The sequence below is a fragment of the Corvus moneduloides genome, chromosome 9 (genome assembly GCF_009650955.1).
Source record: "Corvus moneduloides isolate bCorMon1 chromosome 9, bCorMon1.pri, whole genome shotgun sequence".
Taxonomy (NCBI): Eukaryota; Metazoa; Chordata; class Aves; order Passeriformes; family Corvidae; genus Corvus; species Corvus moneduloides.
Genome location: NC_045484.1, coordinates 24,030,760 through 24,055,903, shown reverse-complemented (window position 1 = coordinate 24,055,903; position 25,144 = coordinate 24,030,760). Strand labels below are relative to the sequence as shown.

The following is a 25,144-nucleotide window of genomic DNA, read 5'->3' as shown; positions in this document are numbered from 1 at the left end:
TGTAAAACTGAAAGAAGGGACTCATCTGCAAACTCCAAAGCAAGATTTCTGCTATTATTTTATCTCTTGGAGATCTTGTACAAAGCAGGTGCCTTGGGTCTCTGCTGAGAAGAAAACCTGATTGTTTTTCCAATCAAATATATTTTCAGGCAATATAACCAACCTGAAAAGGGATAAAACTGACAAATTAAAAGCCTAATTCAATCGCAATTGTTAAAAAATATTTTTAATAGTACTTGAGTGGCATGTTTGTCTTTTCCCCACTTCTCTTACACTGCTGCCTCTCTCCTGTAGCTGTATTGGCCACAAAGGGGACATAAGCTTTCCTGCTAATGTAAAAAGAGGGATCAGTTCCGGGGAGGTAAGGAATTAGCTGGAGGAAAATAGGCCGCATCTAAATTATTCAAGGAAGAGTAGAAAAAATACAGAAGGACTGCGATTATCCCAAAGGGGCTACGAGCAAGTGAGGCTGGGATACAGAGTTGCTGCTGAGGAGGTTTTCAGCACCACCCTCCAGAGTCCTGTGGACACTTTGTCCAACAGCAGGCTTTCCATGTTCTGCTCCCGACGTTTATCCAAGCTCTTGGTTGTTGTTATTTTTCCTTTCCGTTCTTAGTCTGTCCTGCCTGAACGTACACCTGGCTTACTGAATGTGAGGTGCTTAAGGAAAGACTGGACGTGGCACTCCGTTGACACAGCGGTGTTTGGTCATAGACCGGACTCGATCTTCCATTCTCCAACCGAAGTGATTCTGTGATATCGCTCACGGGGGAAGGAGAAGGTTGCAAGCAGCCAGCCCAGCCGGGGGAGCAGGTCCCGCTCCCCGCTGTCCCCCACCGACGCTCCCCGTCCCGTCCCGTCCCGTCCCGTCCCGTCCCGTCCCCTCAGAGGAGCCGCGGCCCCGCCTCACGCGCACGCGCCCAGCGGGCCGCGCGGGCGGCCGGGGCGCGCTCCCGGCAGGGGGTGCGGAGGGGGCGGTGCCGCGCGCACGCGCGCTCCCGCCGCTCCTCAGGCGCACACCGGGTGGGGGCGGGCGGTGCCGCCCCGCCGAGGAGGGACCCGCGGCCGCCATGGAGGTGAGAGTGGGGGGCTGTGGTCACGGCGGTCCCCGGCTCGGTCAGCTGAGGGGAGGCGAGGGAGGGGAGCCCTCAGGGGCGCGATCCGTGCCCGCAGGAAACGCTGGGCTCCCGCGGCTCGTTCGGGAGTGTGGCGGGCAGAGCGCTCGGACGCCGGGAGCGGCGGCAGCCCCGGCTGCTGCGGGACGGCCGGAAGGTGCCTCAGCCCTCCGGCCGGCAGCTTTGGGTCTGGGGGCCCTCCCCAAGGAGTGCGGGAGTTTCCTCGTGTCTGGAGCTGGAAATTTTATTCGCCGAAGCTTTAAAGTGCTGTGTTTGGTACATAGCGGGTTTTTCAGTAAAGGATGGTAAGTCTCTACACTCCTACGGCAGCTGCTTTCTATTGAGGACATTGCTGGAGTGGGAGAAGAGCAGGCAAAGGCGAATGAACCGGTTCGTAGGTGTGATCACGAGAAGTCTTTTAGTTCTTGTGTTTTTCAGCTGGCATCAGTCGGGGAGAGTTGTGAACCCCGAGGAACATTGAAAAACTGCCTAATGTGTGCTCTGTGGCGTTAGTTTGAGCAGGATGACCTTCTGAGGCAGGAGAAGCAGCGGGACAGCCCTGGGTGACAGCTCGGCTGCTGGCATCAGCAGGACTTGTGATAGCCAAAAATCAGCCCATTCCCTGACACCACTGGCACTTGGCTGTGAAGTGTCAGGTTTGTTTAGAAATAAGCCACTGTTTTGGTTTTTTTTTTTTTTTAATCATTTACAGGCTGGTGGCTTCTAAAAGCCTCTTTATCATAAAATGTTATGCCTCACAATTGGCTTGGGAAGATTGGTGTATATTCTGATAACTTCAAAGAACTGTAGTTTGCCTTTTTTTTTTAAACTAAACAGAGCTCCTCTTCATGCGTCCCAGGTGCTGGATGGAAGCAAGGCAAAACACTCCCGCAGAGCTGAACCTCTTTCACTGCAGTTCTAAAGGTGTTTGAGTTTGGCAGCCTAACAGGTAAAGTGGGGTGCCTTGTACATTTGAACCTTTCTTGGTTCTTTAAAGGTGTTTTTCAACCAAAATGCTTCTATGACATTATTTCGTGGTATGATTGCTATACCAGTACTCTGTACTTCAAAAAAAGTATTTATTGCTATGAGGAATTTCCTCTCTCCTTCCAGTACCTTTCTGGTAACAAATGTTAAAACACTGGTACAAATCTTAGGTGACATCAAATGTGACAATGCAGTGGAGGTTAATGACTTAATTTTACAGTTGGAAGCACAGAGGAGGGGAAAATGAAGAAAAATCAGTCTTCCTTCAAAGTTTAAAAACCCATTAAGTTAGATTAGCTTCTCCTAACAAGGCTGCTTTCTGCTAAGGGTGTGTGTTCTGTAGCTTTTTTTTTTTCCAGTGACAGATGTCATTGATCAGATCTCATTGACCGTTGGTGGGGTGTGGAGCAAGAACAGGAAATATTTATCTTGTATCTGTAGGAAATGAAAAGTTGTCTTCTGAGAAGGTTTTCTCTTTGTTTTACAGTAGCAAAGGAGCTGAGGAGAATTACAGGAGCTAATTGGCGATGCAGAGACAGTCTTCTGAGAGTTGTTGATGCCATCAGATGTAGAAGAGAGTAAACAGCTTGCTGTTTAGTAATTGGCCCGCAGAACCTACTTACATTGTATATCTCCTTAATTTAAAAGTGCTCTAGGGGTTGGAGAAGTTGAAGTAGCTGAGCCAATGTGCTATTGCTAGGAGTTTTCTCATTTAGAATATGTGTGATGGAGTTTAAAATAACTTTGTTGCTAAGTTCTTACTGCCCTGTGATGGTAAGTCTTAAATATGAACTGGCTGCCCGTGGTCAGTAGCACTAAATATCCTGTTTGACTGTTCTGCTGGGTGTGGAAGGAGAGATGATGTTCTTTAGTGCAGTAACCAGTGTGTGTGCCATGTTGTTCCCGACAGGGCTCACTGTTCACAACTATTTGTTAGCCCTGTGAAGTACACCCTGTTATATCCTCCCATCCATGTGGCTGCCTTGGAGACACGTTGTCCTTGAATAAGAAATAAAAAAGATTACAGTGTGTTTTTAAGCCACCTTCAGGCTAATTTGTAGTACTTACTTGTTAACTCCTGGCTGGGTCAGGATACTTCTTTTGTTTGCCTTTGGCTTTGCAGTGGGGATGATAATAGTTCTTTTGCTGTCATTCCGAATGATAACTAATGCTTTTAAAGAAATGCATGTGTGCCTGGGGCAACACGGGCTGATTTCAGGAGATCTCATGTCTGCAGCATGTGTGTCAAAATGCGCTGTTTTCTCCAACACGAGAGGGAAAGGAATGCTGTGTGCTCTCCTCTCCATTAAGGTTCTCCCTGCTTCCCCAGCAGTAACCCTGGGGAAGTAAGAAACTGGGGTGGGAGGAATCTATTTGGAATAACTTGATGTGCTATCCTGAAAAGTGAGATCCACTCACTGCTGGGGGGTTTGACTTGGAACTTCAGAAAACCCCCTCTTAGTTTGCGAGGGAAGTGTTAGCTGGGAGTACCAAAAAGTTACTCTGCAAATTGCGCAAGCCAGGGATGATGCGACGCTGATCTCCTGAAAGTGTGGCAGAGGGAATGGCAGAGGGAAGTATGGAGCTAAAGAGAAAGGTTGCTGTAACCTTTTCCCCAGCACGAAGGGTTTCAGACGGGTGGTGGCAGCTGTGACACTGTGAGTTGTCACAGTAATGCTGTGATAAGGCTGGATCAATAATTTTGTCAGATTTGCTCTTTCCTGAAATTGGATTGCTTGGGCTTTCTCTGAACTTTCAGGTGTTCGTTTGAAAATGCTAATGCTCCTGTATATTGAGAAGATGTTGGAATGTTTTTAAGTTCCTCTCCCTTCATGGATAACTCAAATTAAATGAAACTAAAGGTTTTATTGTAAGTGGAATGAGAAGGTAACTTTTGACAGCTAAGAACGAATTGTGGCAAACCAGTGCAAAAATCAAGTATGAGTATTTACTTCTTAGAATTTGAAATTAGTATACTTAATACAGAATGAGTATAAAATAATGTCTCTGATTTGACACAGGACTGTCATACAACACTGCACATTCGTCCTCTTCAAATTGTATCTCCCTTGATGTGTAACGTTGCAAACACAATTAATCACTATGTAGTTGCTTTATAAGGGTAGCTTGGGTTGTTCTGAGCTTCCTGCAACCACATGGTTTTTGTAGAATCAGCACCTGCTGAGTGCATCCAGTTTCATTATAAGCCACATCTACAGGAATCAGAGTTGATGGAGAAGAGAGGGTCCAGGAACAATGGGAGACACTGAGCTGGGAGGAAAACTGGACTGAAGGCTGTTTTCATTTTGTTCCATTGAAATTGTAGGGGTGTGCTTTCGCTGTGTGTTCATGTGAAGCCCACCACAACAGGTCCTTGCAATGCCTTTAGGCTCTGGGCATGCTGAATATGTGTAGCAGTGTTTTCATGATTTCTGACTGGTAACGTGGTGGTGTTTCTTTTCAGCTCCAGAACAACTTGGCTCAAGCAAGAGTCAGTTTTGAAGCAGTGGTAGTACCTGGACTCTGCTTTCTTCCACTGAGTTCAAACACACAAACAAGGTATTTTCTTCTTGATAGAAAAAGGCATCTCTACTGTGTTCTCCAAGTGCTTCCTGTTACACACATGTGCTTGTTTTCCAAATATACCCTTCCTTCCTTTGGGAAGCAGATTAGAATGAGAGGGGAGTTAGGTCTGGGTAGTGGATTTTGGCATGTTCATATATGGAGTGTTAGGAAGTGAGACGAAAGACGACTTAAGGTCTGAATGAAGTGAAACTTGTGGTAATTGTTCCCTTTCTTCTTCTCTTGGCTTTGTTCACAAGTTTTCTTTACAGCAAAAGGGAAAGGCTGTAACTACCATCCCACACAGGCTCTGAATAATGTGTGTGTTAAATATTGCCTCAACGCAGAGTTATGATGATGATAATAAAATTCAGGGACTTCAACAAAACCACAGCTAAGACAGAAACTTGCTCTCATTTTACTTACCATGTGGATTCTACTGGTTCCATTACCCTGTGAGTACTAATCCTAACCTGACCGGAGAAGGACAGATCAGAATTTGAAGACATCAGTCTTGGCCCTGATGTGTCCATGGGCCATTTCCCTCCAGAGCAGTCTGTCCTGTCCCTGAGCTCTGTGTCTGGCAGGGTGAGCTGCCTCAGAGCCCACAGTGTCCCTGTCACCAGAAGCACTCCTGCAGTATGCAGAACACCTCAGCAGTGCTTGAATGGTTGAGGCACACTGTCCTTCAGTGTCACCAGAAACTCTTTGGTTATGCAGTTGCAGAAAAAAAGCATTTCTTTGAAAGCTTGTAAAGTCTCTTTGGCTGGACTAAAGGTATTTGCTTGTAGTACCAGCTGTTACTTAAGTGTTGTTCATTATAACAAAGTGAGTAATGAGAGTGAAGCTGGGATACCTTTAAAGGATAAGCTGTGTTGACAGAAATGAGCTACACAATGATGTGAAATAGCAGACCAGAGCAGTAATAAGAATCTTAATACAGCAAATGTTTCATGCTTTAGTCTGATGGCAAATTTAGTCAAGATTACAGGTTAAAAATACCAACTTTTCAGCCATTTGGTTTCTGTATACATGACTAGTGAACTTCCTGTTTTCAGGGAAACAATTCTTTGTAATTTAGGAATTGAGTCAGACTAAAGGGAATTTAAATAATGTAGTGAGTTATTAAACAGCCGACTGTAAATATCAGAGTCAGCTGGTAGGGTGCAGGAGCTGGTTGTGAAGAAATACATCAGCTGTGCTAAGATAGGGGGTTCACATCCTGGGGTTTTTGCTGATTTTTAGTCTGTTACAAGCTCTGAAACTGTGATATTTGAAATGGAATAGAACCTGTCTAGCTGTGACTTGTAGGAGGTCAGGGCATTAAAGTTACTCGTTCAACACCTTGTGGAAATCAAGGACCTCCTTCAAGCAGAGCAGCCCTCTCTCTGAGCAGTTTAATGTGTGTCATTTCAGTCCCAGTTCTGAATAATTCCTGATGCAGATGGAATTGAAAAAGAGGAGAGCTGGAATTAGCTATCAAAGGCTCACCTTCTCTTTATGTTAAAATTTGAAGCTGTATGTGTGTCAGTTTGAGTTCAAAAGAAGCTGTTTCTTCAGAAGTTGGTAAAATGTGCTTTATATTACTGTATTTAAGAAGGCACATATGTCATCCATCATGATGATTTCTGAACACATTCTGCCTAAGACTTGAAAATGAGGATTTACTCTTGTCTTGAAGCTTTCGGTGATACATTTTTAAGTGTTTTACTAAGTTGTTAAGGAGAAAGGACTTTCAAAATAACACGTCCTAAATTTTCAGACATGTGGGTTCTAAGTGACATTCACAGTCAGCTATTACTGACAGATATGAACAAGAAAAATGTAATGGAGCAAAGAAAAAGTATTTCATGTATTGGTAGATTGTTGTGGAATGTTTTCTGCCTTGGAGCTTCTCCCATGTTTTGAGTACTTTAGAAACAGTGAAAGGCAGAGAAACTGCTATTCACAATCTCTGTTAAAAGAGAATTGATGGAATTTTTGGGACTTGCTCTTTCATTATCAGTGTTGTCATAATTACACTTTTTCTGTGGATTTAGCTATTTCTCTAGTACAAGATCTTTAAAAGTTAATTTTATCAGAATTCCTCCTGGCTGTAAAATGTCTTAGCTGTACTTTGTTGCTGCCCTGAAGACTTCGAGCTGAGATTTTAAACTGTTAAGGCAAACTTGACTGGATGTGACTGGTGTGAAGTGCTCCCTCCTAAAACCTCAGTGTGGAATCATTTAACCTTTTTGGAGATAGGTTAGCTGTACAAATATGGCAGTCTTTTTATTTAGGCCTTCAGTAACAATATGCAGGTGGTTTTTTCTGCCATATTATCTGGCATCAGTGAATTGTTATCTCTGACTAAGCTCTTATAGTATCTATAGCTAGTAATGTAGGAAAAAATCTAAATGCCATAAATACTTCTTGCTTTGGAGCATAAATTACCCACTGATCTGTGGTTTAGAAAGGTACATTATGGTTCTGTGAGAAATGGTTTTCTTTCTGGCCTTATGGCAGAATAAACTGACCTAGATTGCTCCTCTGCTGTCTTAACTCCTGTGGTTGCTTTGTTTCACTGAGTGGTTTGAAACTTCCCCACACCTTCCTGCTGTTTCGGAGGCTCATTTTCTTGAGCTGATTTGGAAAAAATGTATTTGCGAAACAGAAGAACAGCTCAGAGAAGAGTGCCCTTGTGAGGGCTGTTAGTGCTGTCTGGTATCAGGGCACGTGTTCTGTTGTGGGTTATTTTATGCTTTGGCTGTGAGGTAAGGATTCAGTATAGATGCATTATTGTTTCCTCCTGTTTTTACATTTGTTTATCAAGTCTCCCCATAACTATTAATTGGCATCCAAGAATTGCCTTTTTGGGTTTCCTCTGATATTTGGAAAAGAGGTGGCAGCCTGTGATGAAGAAAAGCAGAGAAACTTTTGGATGGATGAGAAACTAAACACACAAGAGCATGTGCATTTCCTCCTAAAGTAATTGGTTGTTAAAGTCACCTCTATGTTCTGCCACACAGAGATGGTCAGCAGTCAGCCTGTCCCCATAGCAGACAGTGGGAAAAGGAAAAAGAAAAAAAGAACCAGAGCCACAGATCAGGTCCCTGGGAAGTTTGAAGGTTGGTGACAATTTAAAAGCTTTTAATTGTTACAGTCTGCTTTGCTTCTGCTGTTTTTCTCAGTTTTCTTAGCTAAACATTGCTCTTTTTTTGGTAGGAACAGTGCTGATGTCAAAATGTTTTGACTGAATAAATGTGAGCATAAACACTGTGAAGCTTTGTAAGTGAAATATAGTTCAGTGAGGAAACGGAGCAGTACAAAACTTCTTAGTGGGCAAGTGCAAATGAAGGTGGTAGTAGCCTTCTAGGTTTAAATGCTCAAGTTTGTTACACTTAAAACACTATCTCTGCAAGTAGATTATGTGTGGTAGGCATTTTCTGAGCAAGGAGAGAATTGTTTTCCACCTGAAAAAATTGTTCCTGACTTTTATACGAAGACAGGGAAGGTGGCTGAGGTCCTAGATATTGCTGAGATACAAAACATTTCTGGTGTGAACAAATGTGTCATGTTGATGCTGTAATGAAGTTTAATTTTTCTGGTACTTGAAAGAGGGAGGTGAAAAATGAAGCATAGTTAAGACTGGCATGTCTGCTTTAATACTGCATAAATCTGAGGGATGCTTATCAGATGAAGAGCTTGTCTTGATGTTATTCACTAAAATAACTTTCAAAATTCACTTTGATGGATGTGTCCTTTCTTCTGGATTTCTTTGGCAGACTTGTACAAGCTGACTGCTGAGCTGCTTGGTGAGGGAGCATATGCTAAAGTTCAGGGTGCTGTCAGTCTCCAAACTGGGAAAGAATATGCAGTGAAAGTAAGTATAGAGTAAAAGCATCACTTCTGTCTGTGATGTGTCTTCTCCTTCTGAGTATCTCAGTGAAAACCTGCAATAGGATGGGTAATAGCAAAACCTTCTAGGAGATTTTTGGTGCTTGAAATGAGCCTGTTTTATAACTGTTGAGAAAACCTGTCACCTGAAGTGTCATGTCTCCAGAGTGAACTGGTGTATCAGCTGCAGGTAAAAGTCACAAACTAACTCACTGGGATGGTTGGATCTCAGGGCAAGCTTTCCTCTCATGCCCTGGTTTGGTTGTAGTCCTACCTTTGTCTCTTCTTATGAAGAGGCTGAGTCACAGCATGGCCTACCAAACAGTGCAGACTTTTGGGTGCTGATCCGAGTTCAGAGAGCATCAAGTACTGCCAGTGGTTCATGGAAAGCTGTCTCTTTATTTTCAGATAGAGGCCAATCTTCTGTAATATCATTGTAAAGTGTTAGGGCTCATTTACAGATTTGTTGTTAGCCTGAGTCCCCTTTTAATTACAAACGCAAATAATAGCAATAGGGAAGCTTTATGTATTATTCTAGTCAAAAATAGGCACAAAATTTTAAGCCCCTTGAAAAATGCACCTCTATAGATGCTAGAATTTTGTCCGTACTTTGTAAAATTGTTGAAGTTGAAAGGTTGAAATAAACAAAGCTCTGCATTAGGAATTTGATGTGATCAGATGCTGAGTCCTGTAGTACTGGTGAATGGTTGCCTGTTCTGCACCAGAGAACTCAGGCTGCAGAAATAAGAAAGCTGTATACATCTGTCCTGGATACAGATGGTGGTGATATTTGTGGTAATTTCAGTTTATGTAGCAGTCATTCAGGCTCAGCCTCTGTGGAAAGCTCTTGTTCTTGTCCTTTTTCAGTCAGAGGACTGTGTGAAGGAAGGTGACTTCTGATGGCTCTGAGATTGAATGTATGTTTTCTTTAGGTTCTATTATTGGGTCTCCATGAAGTTTACACGATGAACTAAACTCTCATTTTGTGGTGAATTTGGTACTTTTTGCTTAAATGCCTGTAATGACAAATCTCTTCTTTTTGGCTGTTCAGTGTCTGATGTGACTCAAATCTATTTTTAGTAGAACTCAAGTGGATATCCTGTTCTGCACATTGCAAAGTTAAAATGATGCAAGAAAGAGCTTGTGGTAACTGGTCACTGGCTGTGTAAGGTGTGGATTTAGTTCCTTTCTTCTCTTCCTGCCCTAATTTCTCTTGTCCTCTGAATGCCTTCCAGAGCTCTGCTGACACTGCTCTGCTCTGTAAACAAATGCCAGAAGAGAAATTAAACAAACAAACAAAGGTGGAGTGTTCTTCTCTAGTGGGCATGCCCTAGATTCAAACCTTGGAACAGCTACCTAATTCCAGAGCTACTTGCATAGTTCTCACAGTAATTTTTCAAATACGAGGTCTTAACTCTTTTTCACAGATCATTGAAAAAAATGCTGGGCACAGTCGGAGTCGGGTTTTTCGTGAAATAGAAACTCTGTACCAGTGTCAGGGTAACAAGTAAGTATAATCTTGTCTTTGTTTATTTAAAGTGTTATGATTATTTGTTCTCAAATTTTTGTGTGACAAGGTTAGAAGCTTTGCAGTAGTCTCCTTAAAACCAGTTGTAATTTAGACCTGACCTATTCAGAATAAGAATTTCCCCGTCTCTTACCTGTGAAATTTAGGGGAACTATTTACAGATTGAAAGTTATATCACTCAATTAGCAGCCAGGTCAGTGTAGCTTGATTGTGCTTCAGTGCCTCAAGATGAGAAATTAACATTTTGACACTCTCCCCTGTGATTTCACCATCAGCAAAAGCTGACCTGATACCAGCTGCTCTGTGGAAAGGAAGTCTTACCATTCCTTTCCCTGGCATGTGGTTTGTCCTCCTCCTTGCGTCAGCCTTCCTGCTTTTGCACTGAAGCTCTTAGATCAGCAAAAAGCTAATTTAGTTCTCATTTGGATGTGTGCTGACTTCATAGCCACAGGATGAAGCAACTGTAAAGCTGCTGCTGATGCCTGAAGAGGAAGAAAAGCTGTGCAGGCACTGGCAGCATGCTCTGGGAGCTCTGTGATGGGTTTGAGCCCATTCTGAAGTTACTTCTAGATGTCTCTGTTAATCTAGACTGTATGTACAACAGCTGTTCTTTATATTGCAGTTGTGCACTTTATATTGACCCTTTTCAAACAAATACTTAATAAAAGATACAGAAATAATTTAAAAACCAACATGTTTACCAAACCCATGGGCTTATGTTGTGCTGTAGAGGAGCAGACCAAGTCTTTCTTTTGTGAGATTGCGAGCATATGGTCATCCAGTACATAGCTGATGAAAAACTCAAGCTCACACGACCACATGCAGAATTTGGGGGTTTGAATGTACTGTTAAATGTAAAAAGTTCTGGCTTACACATTTGACATTCTCAAAGCAACCTGGGGTGTTTGTGCTGCAAAGAATTTACATGAGCTAAGCAGGAGTTAGTCTAAAAATGGCAACTAAGGAGCTGGATGTAATATCCTGCTGACAAGTGCCTGTCTCCTTTGAGCCCTGTGTGTTTTGCTTTGTGATTTCCAGAGAGAAAGAATGCCAATTTAATTATTTTTTCTTTATTTCTGCCTTCAGCACAAATGCAATGTTTTAAATTATTAAATATAACCCACTATCAGTTACCTTCCTGTCAGCTGAGCAGTAGCAGAGTTCTCACAATCCTGTCTGAATTTGGTGTCTGGTCTATTTTGCATGCTTAAATTTCAGTGTGAGTTGGAAATATGGTTTTAATGCCACAGACAACCAAAGCAACTTGTTTAACTAGAACTTGTATTTTTGGTTGCTTCTGGCACTTCCTAGTTATCCATGCTGAAACTCTTCATGGCTGTGTGTACACTCCATGCTTGTTCCTTTTATTTCCCTTCTTTTTTGTGTCTTTTTTTAAAGGAACATTTTGGAGCTAATAGAATTTTTTGAAGATGACACAAGATACTACCTGGTCTTTGAAAAACTGCGAGGAGGTACTGTGCAGAAACTGTGCCTTTGCTCATTCAATCATTTTGGTTCCTGTTTGTGTCAGTGTTTTAAAGTAGTAATTGAAGAACTTATTTTAAATGCTTGAGAATTTCAAGACAAGAAGCAGAGGAAGTATTATACACAGCTTGAAATATGGTTATTCTTGAGTATTGGTGGGTTTGGTCATGCATTTGCAGTCCCTTTCTGAAGCTGAGTGATGGAAATATCAGCTCTCTTAAAGTGGAAGGTTTGAAATACAGTCAGTAGGTCACAGTACCTTCAGGCAAGGGGAGACACACAGGATGTCAGGTGTTATGCATGATCCTAGTGCAGCATCTATATACTCTGGCAGAGTTTTCCCTTGGTGTAGGATTGACTTCATTTCCTGAAACTCATGGAACTCTGTTAGGGAAACCATCTTCCCTGTGCCTAGGGTTGCTGTAGTTGAGAACCAGTTGTGCTTGTGGGTGTTTTAAGAGCCCATCAGGTGAGCTTGAGTGGTCGTTGGGCTCCAGCACTTCTCACTCACCTGGGGAATGAGAAAGCTGCAGCAAGCACTTTGTGCATTTTCTCACATTTGTCTGCACTGAGTATAATTACTGTACCCACTAATTGCATGGCTGTGCAAAACCATGAGTTAATATGGCCAACCCTTCAAAGGAAAACTGAGCTTCTGGAGTATCCTGATACCTAGAGAACATCATCTATTTTCTCTGGTCAGGAAGGTTTCCAGGAGCAAACTGTACAAATCCTTTCTGCATAGATGCAGAACTATTTTTAAAAGAGATGGATGTATATTTGTCTTGAGTAAAAGCTTTTTTTTAGCTTTGCTCAAAATTGCTGCATCTTTTCATTGTGTTTTCCCATAGCACTTTGTATTGATGCTCAGACTTTTCTGACAAATTAGCTGTAATAGGAGTTGATTGAGAAGAATATGCATTTGTCTTTTTTCTAATTTCCCATTCTTCCATTAGTTAACCCTCTTCTTTGTGAGTCTGTGGTTGTCAGTGGACCTGCATGGCTGCTGAGAGGATGATAATGCTACTCCTTCCCTTTTAGCTACTGTTTTTACAGGGTCAGCTAGGGCTGAGGCTGGTTTTCTCTTAAAAAAAAAAAAAATCAGTATTTGAAGTGTTAGGTGTGTGGGGTTCAAGAAAGAATTAATGGGAGTTAGGGGTCAGATCTGATGCACTGCAGATTCTGATGTGAGTGGCATGGCTGACGAGAATGAGAGCATTCATCTTCAATGCAAGCCTTACTTCAGTAACTCCAGTCTCCGAGGCTGCTGTTACTTACAGTGTTGGAGTATAATTTGGGCTTTCCATTTTCAACTTTGCCTTCCAATAGCTGTGGTAACTGAAGGAGCTCTGCTCCTGTTTTATCTGTGTTCAGTTCACTGTGATGTGCAGAATCCCTTTAACAACCTCATCTGACAGAATTTTATAATTGAAAGATTTAAGATCCAGCTGATTATATTGAATTTGCATGATTTAAGAATCTTTTCCTCTTTTTTTTTTTCCCATCTGAAATGTATTTTGAGAGGTGCCATATGATGCTTTCTCTCTGATGAGTACTGGAGAGTTAGGAACAACTGTGGCAGGAGTGCCCTGCTATTCTTTCTTTATGAGAGTTCTCTTTGTGGGCTGAATATAAAGTCTACAGTAGAGTATGTTTTAATTGATATCGATACAATTCTTATCTGAGAGAGTTTGAACATCGCCTCTATTCAGAAACATAATTTCAAATAAACCTGCTGAGTGAAATGAGCTCTTCAGTTGGCTCAGTATTGTTTCCTGCAAAGTGTGGGGTCTTTTCCACAGGGATGGAAACATTGAAGAACTGTTACTACTTTCTAAAGGTGTGAAGAAAACTATACCAGGAAACGCCTTTGAACTTTGTGCACTCAGGAAATCTGTAGCAAACTAGAACGGGTTGGTTTTGGCAAGGGAAAATGTCTGTGATACCTAATGACCTGGTCCAAAGTGGCCTTCCTCTACTCATCTGACACAGCATGGCTGTGCATATCTGAGCAGTCTTTTGTCCATCTCTTCTTTTTGGATGTTCTTCCTCGTCCCTGAATGCTCACTGGGGAGGAGTGGCAATAGCATTGATGGTGTAAGAATAGGAATTACCCAGTAGGAGATTTCCTTCCACATCTAGAACTGAAAAGAAGTGAAATCACCTGAGATAGAAAGTGTTGAGTGTATTGGGGCTAATAACAAATGGCAGTTACTTCTTGAATTTCTTTGCCTGGGTGCTTTTACAAGTACACTGCTCTGAATAAGAAAATAAAAGGCAATAGTAAGGCTACTTAAGGGGCTTGGATCTCTGTGGACTACATGGAATTGGTTTTTTGAAGACATTTTTAATCTTTTGAGAGGTTTGATTGAATTCACTCTAAGAAGATGAGGAATCAAATCTCCCTTTATTCTTTGTTAAAGGGATACCAGTGATGCTCTGCCTGCAAGCTACCAGCCCTTCAGTATGTTTTAATTTAGAGGTCTTTTGTCAGATTTTATATCCCTGGGCAAATTTTGCCTTAAGTCAGTGTAGGAGCCTTGCCTTGATGCCTGTGGGAAATTTGATGTGTATTTAAAGGTCAGATCTCTTCTTCCTTTGATGGTGTTGAGGCACAAAACGTGTATCCTTGACTTTCAGTGCAGGGTTTCAGTGGTGACATTATGGAAAATGAGGAGAGTTTGAGTATGACCACCCATGACCTGGGGGAGGTTGGGTTTTGCTGAAGTGTTTCTGTATCTCCTTAGCTATGTTTGAGTTTTACTGGTACTATTGGCAAGTGTGTGGAAAACTGACCAGTCATGTCCTGGGGCAGTAAAAAGTGATTGCCTCTCATGCTGTGCTTAAACTAGAGAGCTGCACTGTTTGAAAATTATGTTCTAGCACACTTAAGTGTTGAAGCTGCTCAGTTGTGCCTTTTTCTTCTTAGTCATTCCCCTTTGCTCCACAGAAGTTGCCTGCTGTGAAAGGCTGTTATAGAATGTGAAAATAAGGTTATGGATTCATGATACTTGGAACTAGTTCAGCATTCATACTGAGGTTTTCCTCTTTCCCCTGTTACCCTGACAGGTTCAATCCTGGCCCATATACAAAAGAGGAAGCACTTCAATGAACGAGAAGCAAGCAAAGTGGTGAGAGACATTGCCTCTGCTCTGGATTTTCTTCACACAAAAGGTGAGAGAAGGCTGCCTCCATCTTGACTAGTTGATACTGTACACTCAGGTTATGAAGCACATTTATCTTTAAGTAGCCAGCTTTTGCTAGTGTTTCCATTTACAGCAATGCCAGATGACTTAGGCTGCTTTCCTCTATGATATTATTTTCATGTTGTTGTATTTTAATTAATTGGGTGTGTTAAGATGGTACAGGCTTTTCAAGGAGAAAACTTAAATCAGCATCCAGGGAGAGTTAACATTAGGGTTGAGTCTGTTCCTGTTACAGAAGCCACCGTATAAAGTTTACTCAAAAGGGATCTAATATAATATTAATTTCCTCTTCTTTCAGGTCAACAGAGTTACTTTTTTGTAATTACTCAGAATTTCTCCTGGTTACAAGACCTGATAGTTTTTAGTAGCTTTTGGCCCCCACATTTTGACTCTCACTGTTAAATTGAGAGACCTAAGTGAACCATAGCATTTATTTGAAAGTGTCCTCAATTCTTTTGGAATTTGCTTAGATTTAAAAGCAGTTATGTTTGTAGAGACTTTTTTTTTTAATCTTAAAAGTGTTTTTCTGCTGCTTTTTTGACTTGGGAATACTTTGGTTTAAATTCCAAAATTGATGTGCAATGTGGTCATCCCAGAGTATATTTTTGGGCTGAATGTGATGGAGACTTTTGAAGTCTTTCCTATGTCATGATTATCTGGCCTTGCAGCTTCAGTTGCTGTTACAGTGACTACCTCTGAATAGAAGGGCATGTAATTGGAGACTGTTGATTGGTTATGTATTTTGATACATTTTTTCTCTTCCTTTTTGCCATTCTGATTAGCCTGGTAGATCTCAGCAGAGTTGCATTTGCTGCCTAAGTTGCTTAGTACTGGCCCTGGTTCAATAAATGTTTTGTTGTAGTCTGTACTTTTAAGTCACAGGACTGTGTATATGCTGAGTTGGAATCACAGCACTGGTACCTCAACAGGTTGAACCCATTAAAAAGAAAATTGTAGCAATGCATAGGGATGAAAGTGGTAAACCTGAGGAATATGGATCTTGTCCCATATTGTGACTGTTACAAGAAATTAATTTGAATGTGAAACCAAACTGAGTTTGGATTAAGAGCTTTTGTAATCGTCACAGCCTGCCTATGTGGTAACTCAGCTTTAAATCTTCAGAGAAGGTACTTCTTGAATAGCTGCATTTAGAAGATTTTAACTTTGAGATACAGAATATATAAGAAATAGGAAACTTAGGCTGAATATGTGGAAAAATTATTTTTTGATGTGCAGGGCTATAGTGGGTTTCTTAACAGCTGAAAGTCCAGGTACCCCATTCAAGAGGTTTAACATCGACTCAGCTAATACCTTCCTGTAGTTCTTTCTCAGCTTTTAGTTTTAATTTCCCTTTCCCCAAATGAGAGGAGGGTGATTGATTAAAACGGCTGTAGAGCAGCAATCTGCTTTCTTGTTGTTTGCTGTGAACTGGGACAGTGGGGACATGGTTTGCAGAATCAGCTACAGCAACATCCATCCCCTCTTCATTTTATTGTTCTCTTTATGGTTCTTCCGTGTGACATTAAAATAATTAGTAAGTAGGATACAGAACACTCAAGTAAACAGGAAATTAAAGCAGTTTTATTGCACAGCTTAATGGTGAAGTGCTGTAGCTAAATGCTTTTAAAAAAATTTGAACAAGGACAACTAATTCTTTTGCCAGGAGTAGTTTAAAAACTCAGCTGGATGATAATCCTGCCTTACGCCCACTTGGGATGTGTGTGCTTTATTGCTAATAACCTACTGGAGGGGTGTATAAAGGCAGTTGTTTTCTCAGTGCTCTGTGCAACTGCGAAATCAAATGTTACATAATCAGACATTTGAATTCAAACAGTAATACAAAAAGGACACTGCTGGCTTTCCCATTGCAAGCCAAGCCAGCTGGTGGGAGTTGGGGCAGCCTTGTAAACGTCAGCACAGGCCGCCTCGGTGGGTTCATCGTGCCATCTTTTGTGCCAAAGCCGTGTGCACTGTGTCAGTGTGAACGCTCTGATTCCTTTCGATCGGGGCTCTGCTGTTATATTTTAAGCCATGTCTTTGGAGTGTGCTGAAGAAAAGATATTAAAAACTCCCTTGCTTAGAGTTTGGTGGGATTTTCCTTTCTGTATTCTGAAGTAGTATCAGGTGTCCTTGGAGTGTAAGTTTCTAAATCAAGGCTAGCTTCCAGTTAAATTACAGCCAAGTTGCTCATTTGATTTGATTTTTTTGCCTCTCATTTTCTACCTTCCAATTGAGCTTGATCATATTAAATGGAGGACTTCCAGAAGTTGTGTACTTAGGCTTTTGAAGAATTTCTTTGACAACACAGAACCACCTTGCATGTGGATTACACAGATAACTTTGTGCTTCCCTGTTAGGTTTGCCTATTCTGATAGGAGTCAAAGGAAGAAGCCCTTTGGTTGTTTTTCTTTAGCTTTTCTTCTGTATCTCTAACTGAACCTCTAATTTTTCATTTGCTTCAGCAATGAGTACATACCCCAAAGGGATATTTTCATCTGGGAACTTGGGGGCTTTTTGGCAGGGGAGAGTGCCTCAAGTACTGTCTGTGCTGGTAGGAGTTCAGCAAGCCAGTTGATCCATCTGGAAAGAAGAACTTTACTGTGAAAGGCACAAAAATCATTTCATTGAACTGTGTAAAGAATTAAACTTTCCTAAAGGTCAGTCATCTCAATAAGCTGGTTTTAAGGAATGTAATTAATTTGGGCTAACAAAAAGGCCTGGTGTTAGCAGGTTCTTATTTGCTTGACAGACTCTCCTGTACAGTTAAGGAGGATAAAGGTATAGCAGGATACAACAGTGACTTTTAACAGTTACACTTTACAATTAAATTATTATATTTAAAAATAATTAAATTATTATATTTATACAGGTGTGTGTAGCATGCTCAAACCTAGAGTATCTCCCAGGCAACCTTCTAATAAAGAGAGGTTATGAGAAATTAAACAGAGGAGTATCCTTTCTAATGAACATTTGTACTCTCTGTTCAGGTATTGCTCACAGGGACCTGAAGCCTGAAAACATCCTGTGTGAATCTCCAGAAAAGGTGCTCCTCTGGTCTCTTAACCTTCTGAACTATATTTTTTTAACTTGGTTCCCAAAAACGTCCTTGTGGTTTTTCTCTCCTTGAAAACTTTTGAACCCATTAGTGAACTTCAACTAAATTTAACAGAACTGAAGCTTAAAAGAGACTAAATTCTTCTTTGAGCTGTGAAAATGTGAACATCTGGCTAAGAGATAAAAAGCCAACTGGCCTTAGGGAGGGCACAGCAATGACACTCTAGTGCCTCATCTGTTCTGAGCCAGTACCCAGATGGACAAGCAGCCTTTAGAAGCCAGCTGGTCACATTATATGACTTGTTTCCAAAGTGCTCTGTTGTGTACTGGCACTTGCCTAACCAAAGAAAAAAACAATGTTGCAGGATCAGATGCTGGTAGTGTGGGTGCCGCTGAATGCAAGGAGTGGAATATGGCTGTAAGAGACTGGGTCTCGCTAGGGACTCTTCTGTCCTGGGGTTTTCTACTTCACATATGTACATATTCATAGATTTTGCATTAATCCCAGTCTTCCTGACCTCTTTTTTCTTTTTTTTTTTTTAAGATATCACCAGTAAAAATATGTGACTTTGATCTTGGCAGTGGGGTGAAGCTGAACAGTGCATGTACTCCCATAACAACTCCTGAATTAACAACGCCGGTGAGAGAACCTATTGTGACTTCGTGCTTTTTTTTGTTCTACTACAGACCAACTTTTCTTATCTCCAGAGGAGACTTTCCAAAGAGCTTACTGCCACTACACTCAGTGCTGGATAGTTCATTTCCACAAGTGTGTATTTGTGATAAATACTGTCTTGCTTTCCCAGTAACAGGACAAATACACTAAAAGCACAGGAGCTCACAGTGTTAATTCTCACTCACAGCAAGTGACACATAGGTCCTGCTTATCTCTTACACAATCAAATGGGGAAACTTTTTGGTGCATATTTTTTGTGTGCTTATGGGCAGACTTTGAACCTTAGTTTTGTGTTCTTTTCCCCATGTTTTGGTTCTGTAGCTAAGCCAATGAGCTAAGGAGAATGCAAGCTCTCTAATCAGTGTGTGGCTTTATAATACACATTAGTTTGAAAAACTACAGTCCTATGCTTTTGCCATTTACTGTGAAAGAAAAATCTTGACAGTGTTGCAGAAATCTTACAGAAATCTATTCCCCTGATACACTTGTCTGATAACTAATGCATTAGATTTAAAAACCTGAAAGATGTAAATTAATATTTTGACCTTGGATCAAAGGTTCACAGTCACGTGGAACAGCTTATGGTGCTGCTAAAGAACTATAGGAACTTTAGTAGTCACTGATGCCTGATTTCTGCTTTTGCACCAAGCTGCTTGGTATAAAGAGTGGAAAATGATAAACCTGACACTTGTTTTGATGTGACCCTCCCTTTGAAAACTTGCTTGAATTTGCTTTCGTAGTGTGGCTCTGCAGAATACATGGCACCCGAAGTGGTGGAAGTCTTCATGGAGGAGGCCACGTTCTATGACAAGAGGTGTGATCTGTGGAGCCTGGGAGTGATTCTTTACATCATGCTCAGTGGGTACCCCCCTTTCGTGGGCAACTGTGGCACGGACTGTGGCTGGGACAGAGGAGAAGTTTGCAGAGTTTGCCAGGCGAGTGTGCATGTCCTGGGCATGGGGGGAGTGCAGAGTTCTCCCGTGAGCTTTGGTTGTAGGACTTGCTGTCGTGTCAGCAGTGGAGAGCTGTGCCTGACCCTGGCAGGTAGCTGGGAGGATGATCTGTCACTGAGAAGTGAGGGTGGCAGTATAGAAGTTGAGTGATGTCAGTTTCTAAAGTAAGGTTGGGCAACTGCCTCTCCTTCCTCCTGATGTGAGATCTCAGAGCTTCTCCTCATCCTCTTCCCCACCCTGCCATCCTGCCTTGTTCTGTAATCCTTGATCTGGTTTATGTTAGTCACTGCAATTCCTCAGATAAAATTTGAGCCCTGGGAGGGCTGCCGTGCAGGGCCTGAATTTATTCTTTCTAAAAACTGAGTGTTTTAGCTGCCCTCTTAGGGGTGGGGGGAAGTGTTCTCAGCAGACTGTGTATTGTGTCCATCTTAGGATGCACTGAACCACTCTGTGGAGCTGCCTGTCACTCTCCATTGACTCCATAAGGAGACTGGATGGTTTCAGTTGTTGCCCTCCACATTAGGTGGATAAAAGAGAGTGTCCCCTGAGAAACCTTCTGGTTGCAGTGTATTTAAATTGAGTAATTTTTCCCTTTACTAGAACAAGCTTTTTGAGAGCATTCAGGAAGGCAAATACGAATTTCCAGACAAGGACTGGTCACATATTTCCTCTGAGGCCAAAGATCTCATCTCAAAGCTGCTGGTTTGTGATGCCAAAGAACGACTTAGTGCTGCTCAAGTTTTGCAACATTCGTGGGTTCAAGGAGTATGTATCCCCCTTAGTATAATTTTAAGGGTTATTCTTCTTCCAAAGGGTCAAACAAGCTGTTCCCTGTCACTGAACTTCTTATTAGAGTCCTTGCGTGTCTTGGTGCTTATATCTTGATTAATTAAATGATACACAGTGGCTTTATTTATTTTGCATGGTAAATATTTGGATGAATATGTCATCCTTTAAGTGTTTGTTTTGTTTAATTATTGCTTTGTGCATTTTAAATGGCTTTCTTGTGAATAGCAAGCACGGCAGTACACAAACTATTGTGTTAATACAGTAATGCAGAATACTGGTAAATACGGTTATGAAAGAACAGCAGTGTCCTTTTTTGCTTCAGTTCCCAGTTCAGGAAAGAAGGAATAGAGCCTCTGGAGAGCTTCCAAAGCTGTAGTCTTATACCTGCAAGCTGTGAAATCTTCTTGTGAGGGGAGACAGATTATGAAATATGCTTTGCAAACAGTGATTTGTAAGCTCACAGTGAATGAATTTATATACAATATGTGTTAGTTGTAAAGATTTGGGGGAGCTACTTGGTTTTTGTCACTCTTGGGAAACCTTGGTTGCCAGCTGCTAATATGTAACTAACTTCTCTTTACTGCTTCTTCTAGCAGGCTCCTGAAAGGGGATTGCCCACCCCTCAAGTTCTTCAAAGGTAGCGTTTGTTTTCTAAACATGTGTAAACTTGGTCAAGAATAATTACTGAAAGAATGTGTGAGAGAGAGGAGTTGACAAATTAGGAGGTGACATCCCTGGCTGAGAATGGAACTTCGTAAATGTACAGCACTAATTTTGTTAAGAACATCAGAAATATTAAAGCTCTGAATTTTCTTTATGATCTCATCTTGCTTGTTTGTTGGAAAAGCATTAGAGGGAATTCCTGCAGTGCAGTGTTAATCTTAGACAGAAAATAATGATGGTTTTGTCAGCTTGCTGCCCAGGAGGGGGAGAAAAAGGCATAAAGGCATGTATTAGCCAGAGAGCCTGCTTTCTGATGGGTGAATAATCACCATAAACACAGACTTGGATCTGACTTTCGTTGCAGTTGGTGGTACTCACAGTATCCATTTACTGTGAGCAGGGCAAGCCTCATTGGAGGTGATTTGATGGGAGATTCTGTATGCCAGAGAGCCTGAGTCACACATCTGTTTCTATCTACATGTTTGCTGCTGGCAGTTGCAGGTGGTTCTTCCCAACAGAAAGGTATTTCCTTAAAGCCAGAGGTACAGTTATAGTGGGACTGCAGTTCTCTGGAGAAGGACAGCAGTATGGCCCCATGTGCCCATCCTTTGAGAACAGGTAGAAATTAGGGATGACATCTCAGGCGGCTTCCTGGGTTTACATCAGAAGTCCTTGCCAGAAGGAGGAGTAGTACTGTGCCTGTTTCCAAAATCCCAGAGTGTTTTTGTCATGTATTGCTGATCCTCTGAGAGAGGATAGATGCACATATTAACTGGTCATTTCGCCTGCTGTATCAATGATTTGGTAGAAGAAATAAACATGCCTGGAAACAGATACTCTGCTGTGAGGGCGAGTGGGTGAAGTGCCTGGATTGACACTGCCTCCTCCTTTTCTTTCCCTGGCCAGGAACAGCAGCACAAAGGACCTGACCCTGTTTGCTGCCGAGGCCATAGCCCTGAACCGGCAGCTGTCCCAGCACGAGAGCGAGCTGAGCGCCGAGCAGGAGAGCGCTGCCCACGCCGTGTGCTCCATGAAACTGTCCCCTCCCTCCAAATCCCGCCTGGCCAAGCGCAGGGCCATGGCACACGCCACCAAAACCAGCGACTTCCAGCCAGTTCCCCATAAAGCCTTCTAGAGCTCCTTCCTGCTGTGGGGGGCAGGATCAGTCTGTGTTCTTACTTGGGTTTTTAACGCTGATAAAAGCTGCTCTGCTTCTGACACTTTGATTAGGAGCTTGCTCTTGTGATGTGAGTTGTAACTTTAAGGGGACAGCTTTTTATGGGAATGTTTTTTGCCTGTCAGATTTAGTGCATTAAGATAATTCAACTGATTTTTTTAAACTGCAGATGATGAGTTTGCTGCTGTATTATCTGAGGTGATAAATCACTAAGTTTTCCTCATTTTCTTCCTAGAAGAGCACAGTTTAAAATGCAAACTTGAAAACATCAGGAAAAACCCACACTTTGCCTAGCAGAGCATCAAGCCTCTCCCTGCCAATGGCTGCTCTCCTTGATGGCACATTTTGGAGGTGCTGCTGTTATTGTCAGCAGTAGGGACTGTTCCAACCAGTGCTGTTCCTCGCTTTCTGTAGACTCAGGAATGAAGATGATGACTGGGTGGATCTCTGTCTCCATTGCATTCATTGGGCTTAAGTGGAATGAGGATGGTACTGTAATGGTGCAAGGATTGCTCATACTTCTAGAGATGGAGAGAGCTGTGTAGTTTTTTTATGTTGCTGATGATTTGTGTGTCAGCATGTGGGGTGAAAACTGGGAGGGGTGGGGTTTTTATCTGACATATCTTTGCCCTTAATTATAATGTACTCCATACCATCTCTTTTTTAATTTTCTGGAGTTTAATGTCCATTATATCCCATTGGAACATTCTTAAATCTGGTAACCACAGATGTAACAGACTGTTTATGTAACAGTTTATATTTACTATTAAGTAGGGTTTTTATTATTAATTTGGGGTTTTATTGTATTAATGCTATCTTCAGCTAAACCTTCCTTTCTATAAAATGGAATTTCTCCTTGACCTTTTGTGTGTCCTACCTGGAGTTCCTAATGCGAGTGGACAGACTTCAGTGAATTTTGGTGTTTGAATAATTTAGAAATGCCAAAAGCAGAGGTACAACTGTACAAAAATGGTGCTGCAGCCATTGAATTCTGCCTCCTGCAGTAATCTCAGGCTGGGTGTCCAGATTTTTGCTTCCAGTTTCAATATTATGGTGCAGCAGAGCCAAGAATAATTTGGAAGGGTTTTGGCTGAAAAGCTGAAGATTTTAAGTGACCAAAGGGAGGACACAGATGTTGAGCACTTTCTGAAACATAAGCTGTGAAAATTGGGCGCTAAGATGCCCATGATGCACCTTACCTTGTCAGCCCTTTCTGAAACCTTTTGCTGAGGCTTTGTGTGCAGGGGGGGAGGAGGAGGCCCCCGGGTGGCAGCACAAAACCCTCCCAAGCAGAGTGAGAAGGAATAAAGTAGCAGATGCAACAAGCACTTGGAAATTGAAAGGTCAAAGCTGAATGTCTTTGCATGGCCTATTCAGGGTGGTTTTACATTATCAGTAGTACCAGTGCATACAGCTATTTTTATAAAACATGCTGTATTTTGTGACTAATATTAAAGTTGTTATTTAAATGTTTTTATACGTTGTGCCAGCTGATGAATGATGAAATGTATTTTGCTTTTTTAAATTAAAATGCCCTAAGTTATGTATTTAACACATTTGACCGTTCTTTGTGGTTTTTTCCTCTTTATTTTTGGTGACACAGAAAAGAGAATTACTTCTTTGTGTGACATTGGATCTAGGACAGTTGAAGTCTCTGAGGACTAGGCATACCTCCCTCTTCTATTGATTTATTTTATTTATCAGTCTCTGATCTCAGATTTCTTTCTGGGAACTGAGAAAAGCGCCCCAAGCAGGGAAGAGGTGTTAACTTAAGCTCTCGTGTGTAGTCTACTTTTGAGTGCCTCTTGCAGAGTTATTTTTTAGTTTCTTTGGAGGTCTGTGGCTCTTGGGTGGGGAAGGTTGTTTTCCTGGAGGGGTGGGATGCAGCACTCCCCAGTGCTCTGTGCAGCTCATGCCTCGAGGGAAACCTGAACAGAGGAGGAATCCCAAACCAGGTGCCAGGCCCTTTATTTGCACTCGCCTTTCTTTCAGAGGAAATCTGCCATATTCACATCAAATGCTTTTAGTTGAACTGTGCTTTAAGATGATCTGCTTCTCCTTCCCTTTTCCTCCTGGGCAAGAGAGGTACCAGAGAGCGCAGGTGACCTTGTGGTAGGGGTACAGGAGTGATGTTTCAGTGGGGCCAAAGGTCTTGGATCTTCCTTTGCCTCAAAGCAAGAAGTCAGATTCAGCTGATGATCCAACAGGTGCCTCTTTCCCTCTGATCTGTACCTTTCACTGAGAGTTCAGCTTTCTTCAGGTGTGTTATCTCCAGAGGGCTTAATTTGGAAGGCTTTCACTATGCTTTTTTTCATGTCAGTGAGGAAGAGGCTCTTGCTTCTAGGTGGGAAGTCACTAAATCAGGGACTCTGATCTGTGCTTTTGAGGTGGTGCTGGGTTTGCTTGTGTCCCCTGCAAGTCTTGTTTGGCAGCCTGTGGGACATGACTGCTTCATCACTGAATCTCAGTGCCTCCCCTCTGGGAAGGGCTGAATCTGTGCCATGTTTTTTCAGTTACATGTGATAAACCACACCAGGCAGCTTATGTGAGCTCCCTGGCTTCTGAAAAAATGATGGGAAAGTGTCTTCTTGGTGAGGAAATGGGGTTGGCAAGGCAGAAGGTGGCTTTCAAGAATTCCAAAAGATATTCTGACCAGCAAGGAGAGCATCAAAGCAGGTAAACTGATCTTTAATGTTTTTAGAAATTTCTGCTTTCCCTCCCCGAGGTTTTCCTGGGAGGTGAGTGAGCAAACCGAGGGAGAGCCATCAGCGTGATTTATGGGGAACTAATTTCAAACAAATGGCAACCAAGCAGCTCTAGTCTCAAAGCTCCCCCGTTCAGTCCCCTCAGGAGCCAGTGACACAGGATGTTCTGTAGGATTTTGCTGACCTTTATGTGCAATATTTCACGAAGTGCAATCAGCCTTGCGCTTACCAGTGTGGTTTCTGTATTGTTGGTTGCATAAAAGGAAGCTCCTATTTTTCATTGTGTGGTATTTTTTCTGCTCTCTCTTCCTTCCCCACATGTTTATTAAATCCTTTATCAGGGATGCAAAGATGCCTTTGTTATTTGG

At 42.0% G+C, this 25,144-nt stretch overlaps 1 protein-coding gene across 8 annotated transcripts; it reads left to right on the top strand.

Annotated features, from left to right (window-relative positions):
- Positions 1 to 973: 973 nt before the first annotated feature.
- Positions 974 to 23,627, top strand: MKNK1 (MAPK interacting serine/threonine kinase 1). Of its 8 annotated transcripts, XM_032117665.1 has the most exons (15): positions 1,001 to 1,076; positions 1,629 to 1,771; positions 1,975 to 2,064; positions 4,567 to 4,661; positions 7,673 to 7,771; positions 8,429 to 8,526; positions 9,968 to 10,047; positions 11,467 to 11,540; positions 14,623 to 14,727; positions 17,747 to 17,802; positions 18,358 to 18,453; positions 19,230 to 19,424; positions 20,043 to 20,207; positions 20,825 to 20,868; positions 21,801 to 23,627. In XM_032117665.1, the coding sequence occupies exons 5-15, from the start codon at positions 7,675 to 7,677 to the stop codon at positions 22,027 to 22,029; spliced, it is 1,239 nt and encodes a 412-aa protein (XP_031973556.1). In that variant the 5' UTR covers positions 1,001 to 1,076; positions 1,629 to 1,771; positions 1,975 to 2,064; positions 4,567 to 4,661; positions 7,673 to 7,674; the 3' UTR covers positions 22,030 to 23,627. The 8 variants fall into 8 exon arrangements, with proteins under 8 accessions (XP_031973555.1, XP_031973556.1, XP_031973558.1 ...); XM_032117664.1 differs by lacking the exon at positions 1,629 to 1,771 and having other exon boundaries at positions 974 to 1,076; XM_032117667.1 differs by lacking the exon at positions 1,629 to 1,771 and having other exon boundaries at positions 1,008 to 1,076; positions 1,953 to 2,064.
- The last annotated feature ends 1,517 nt before the right edge of the window (positions 23,628 to 25,144 follow it).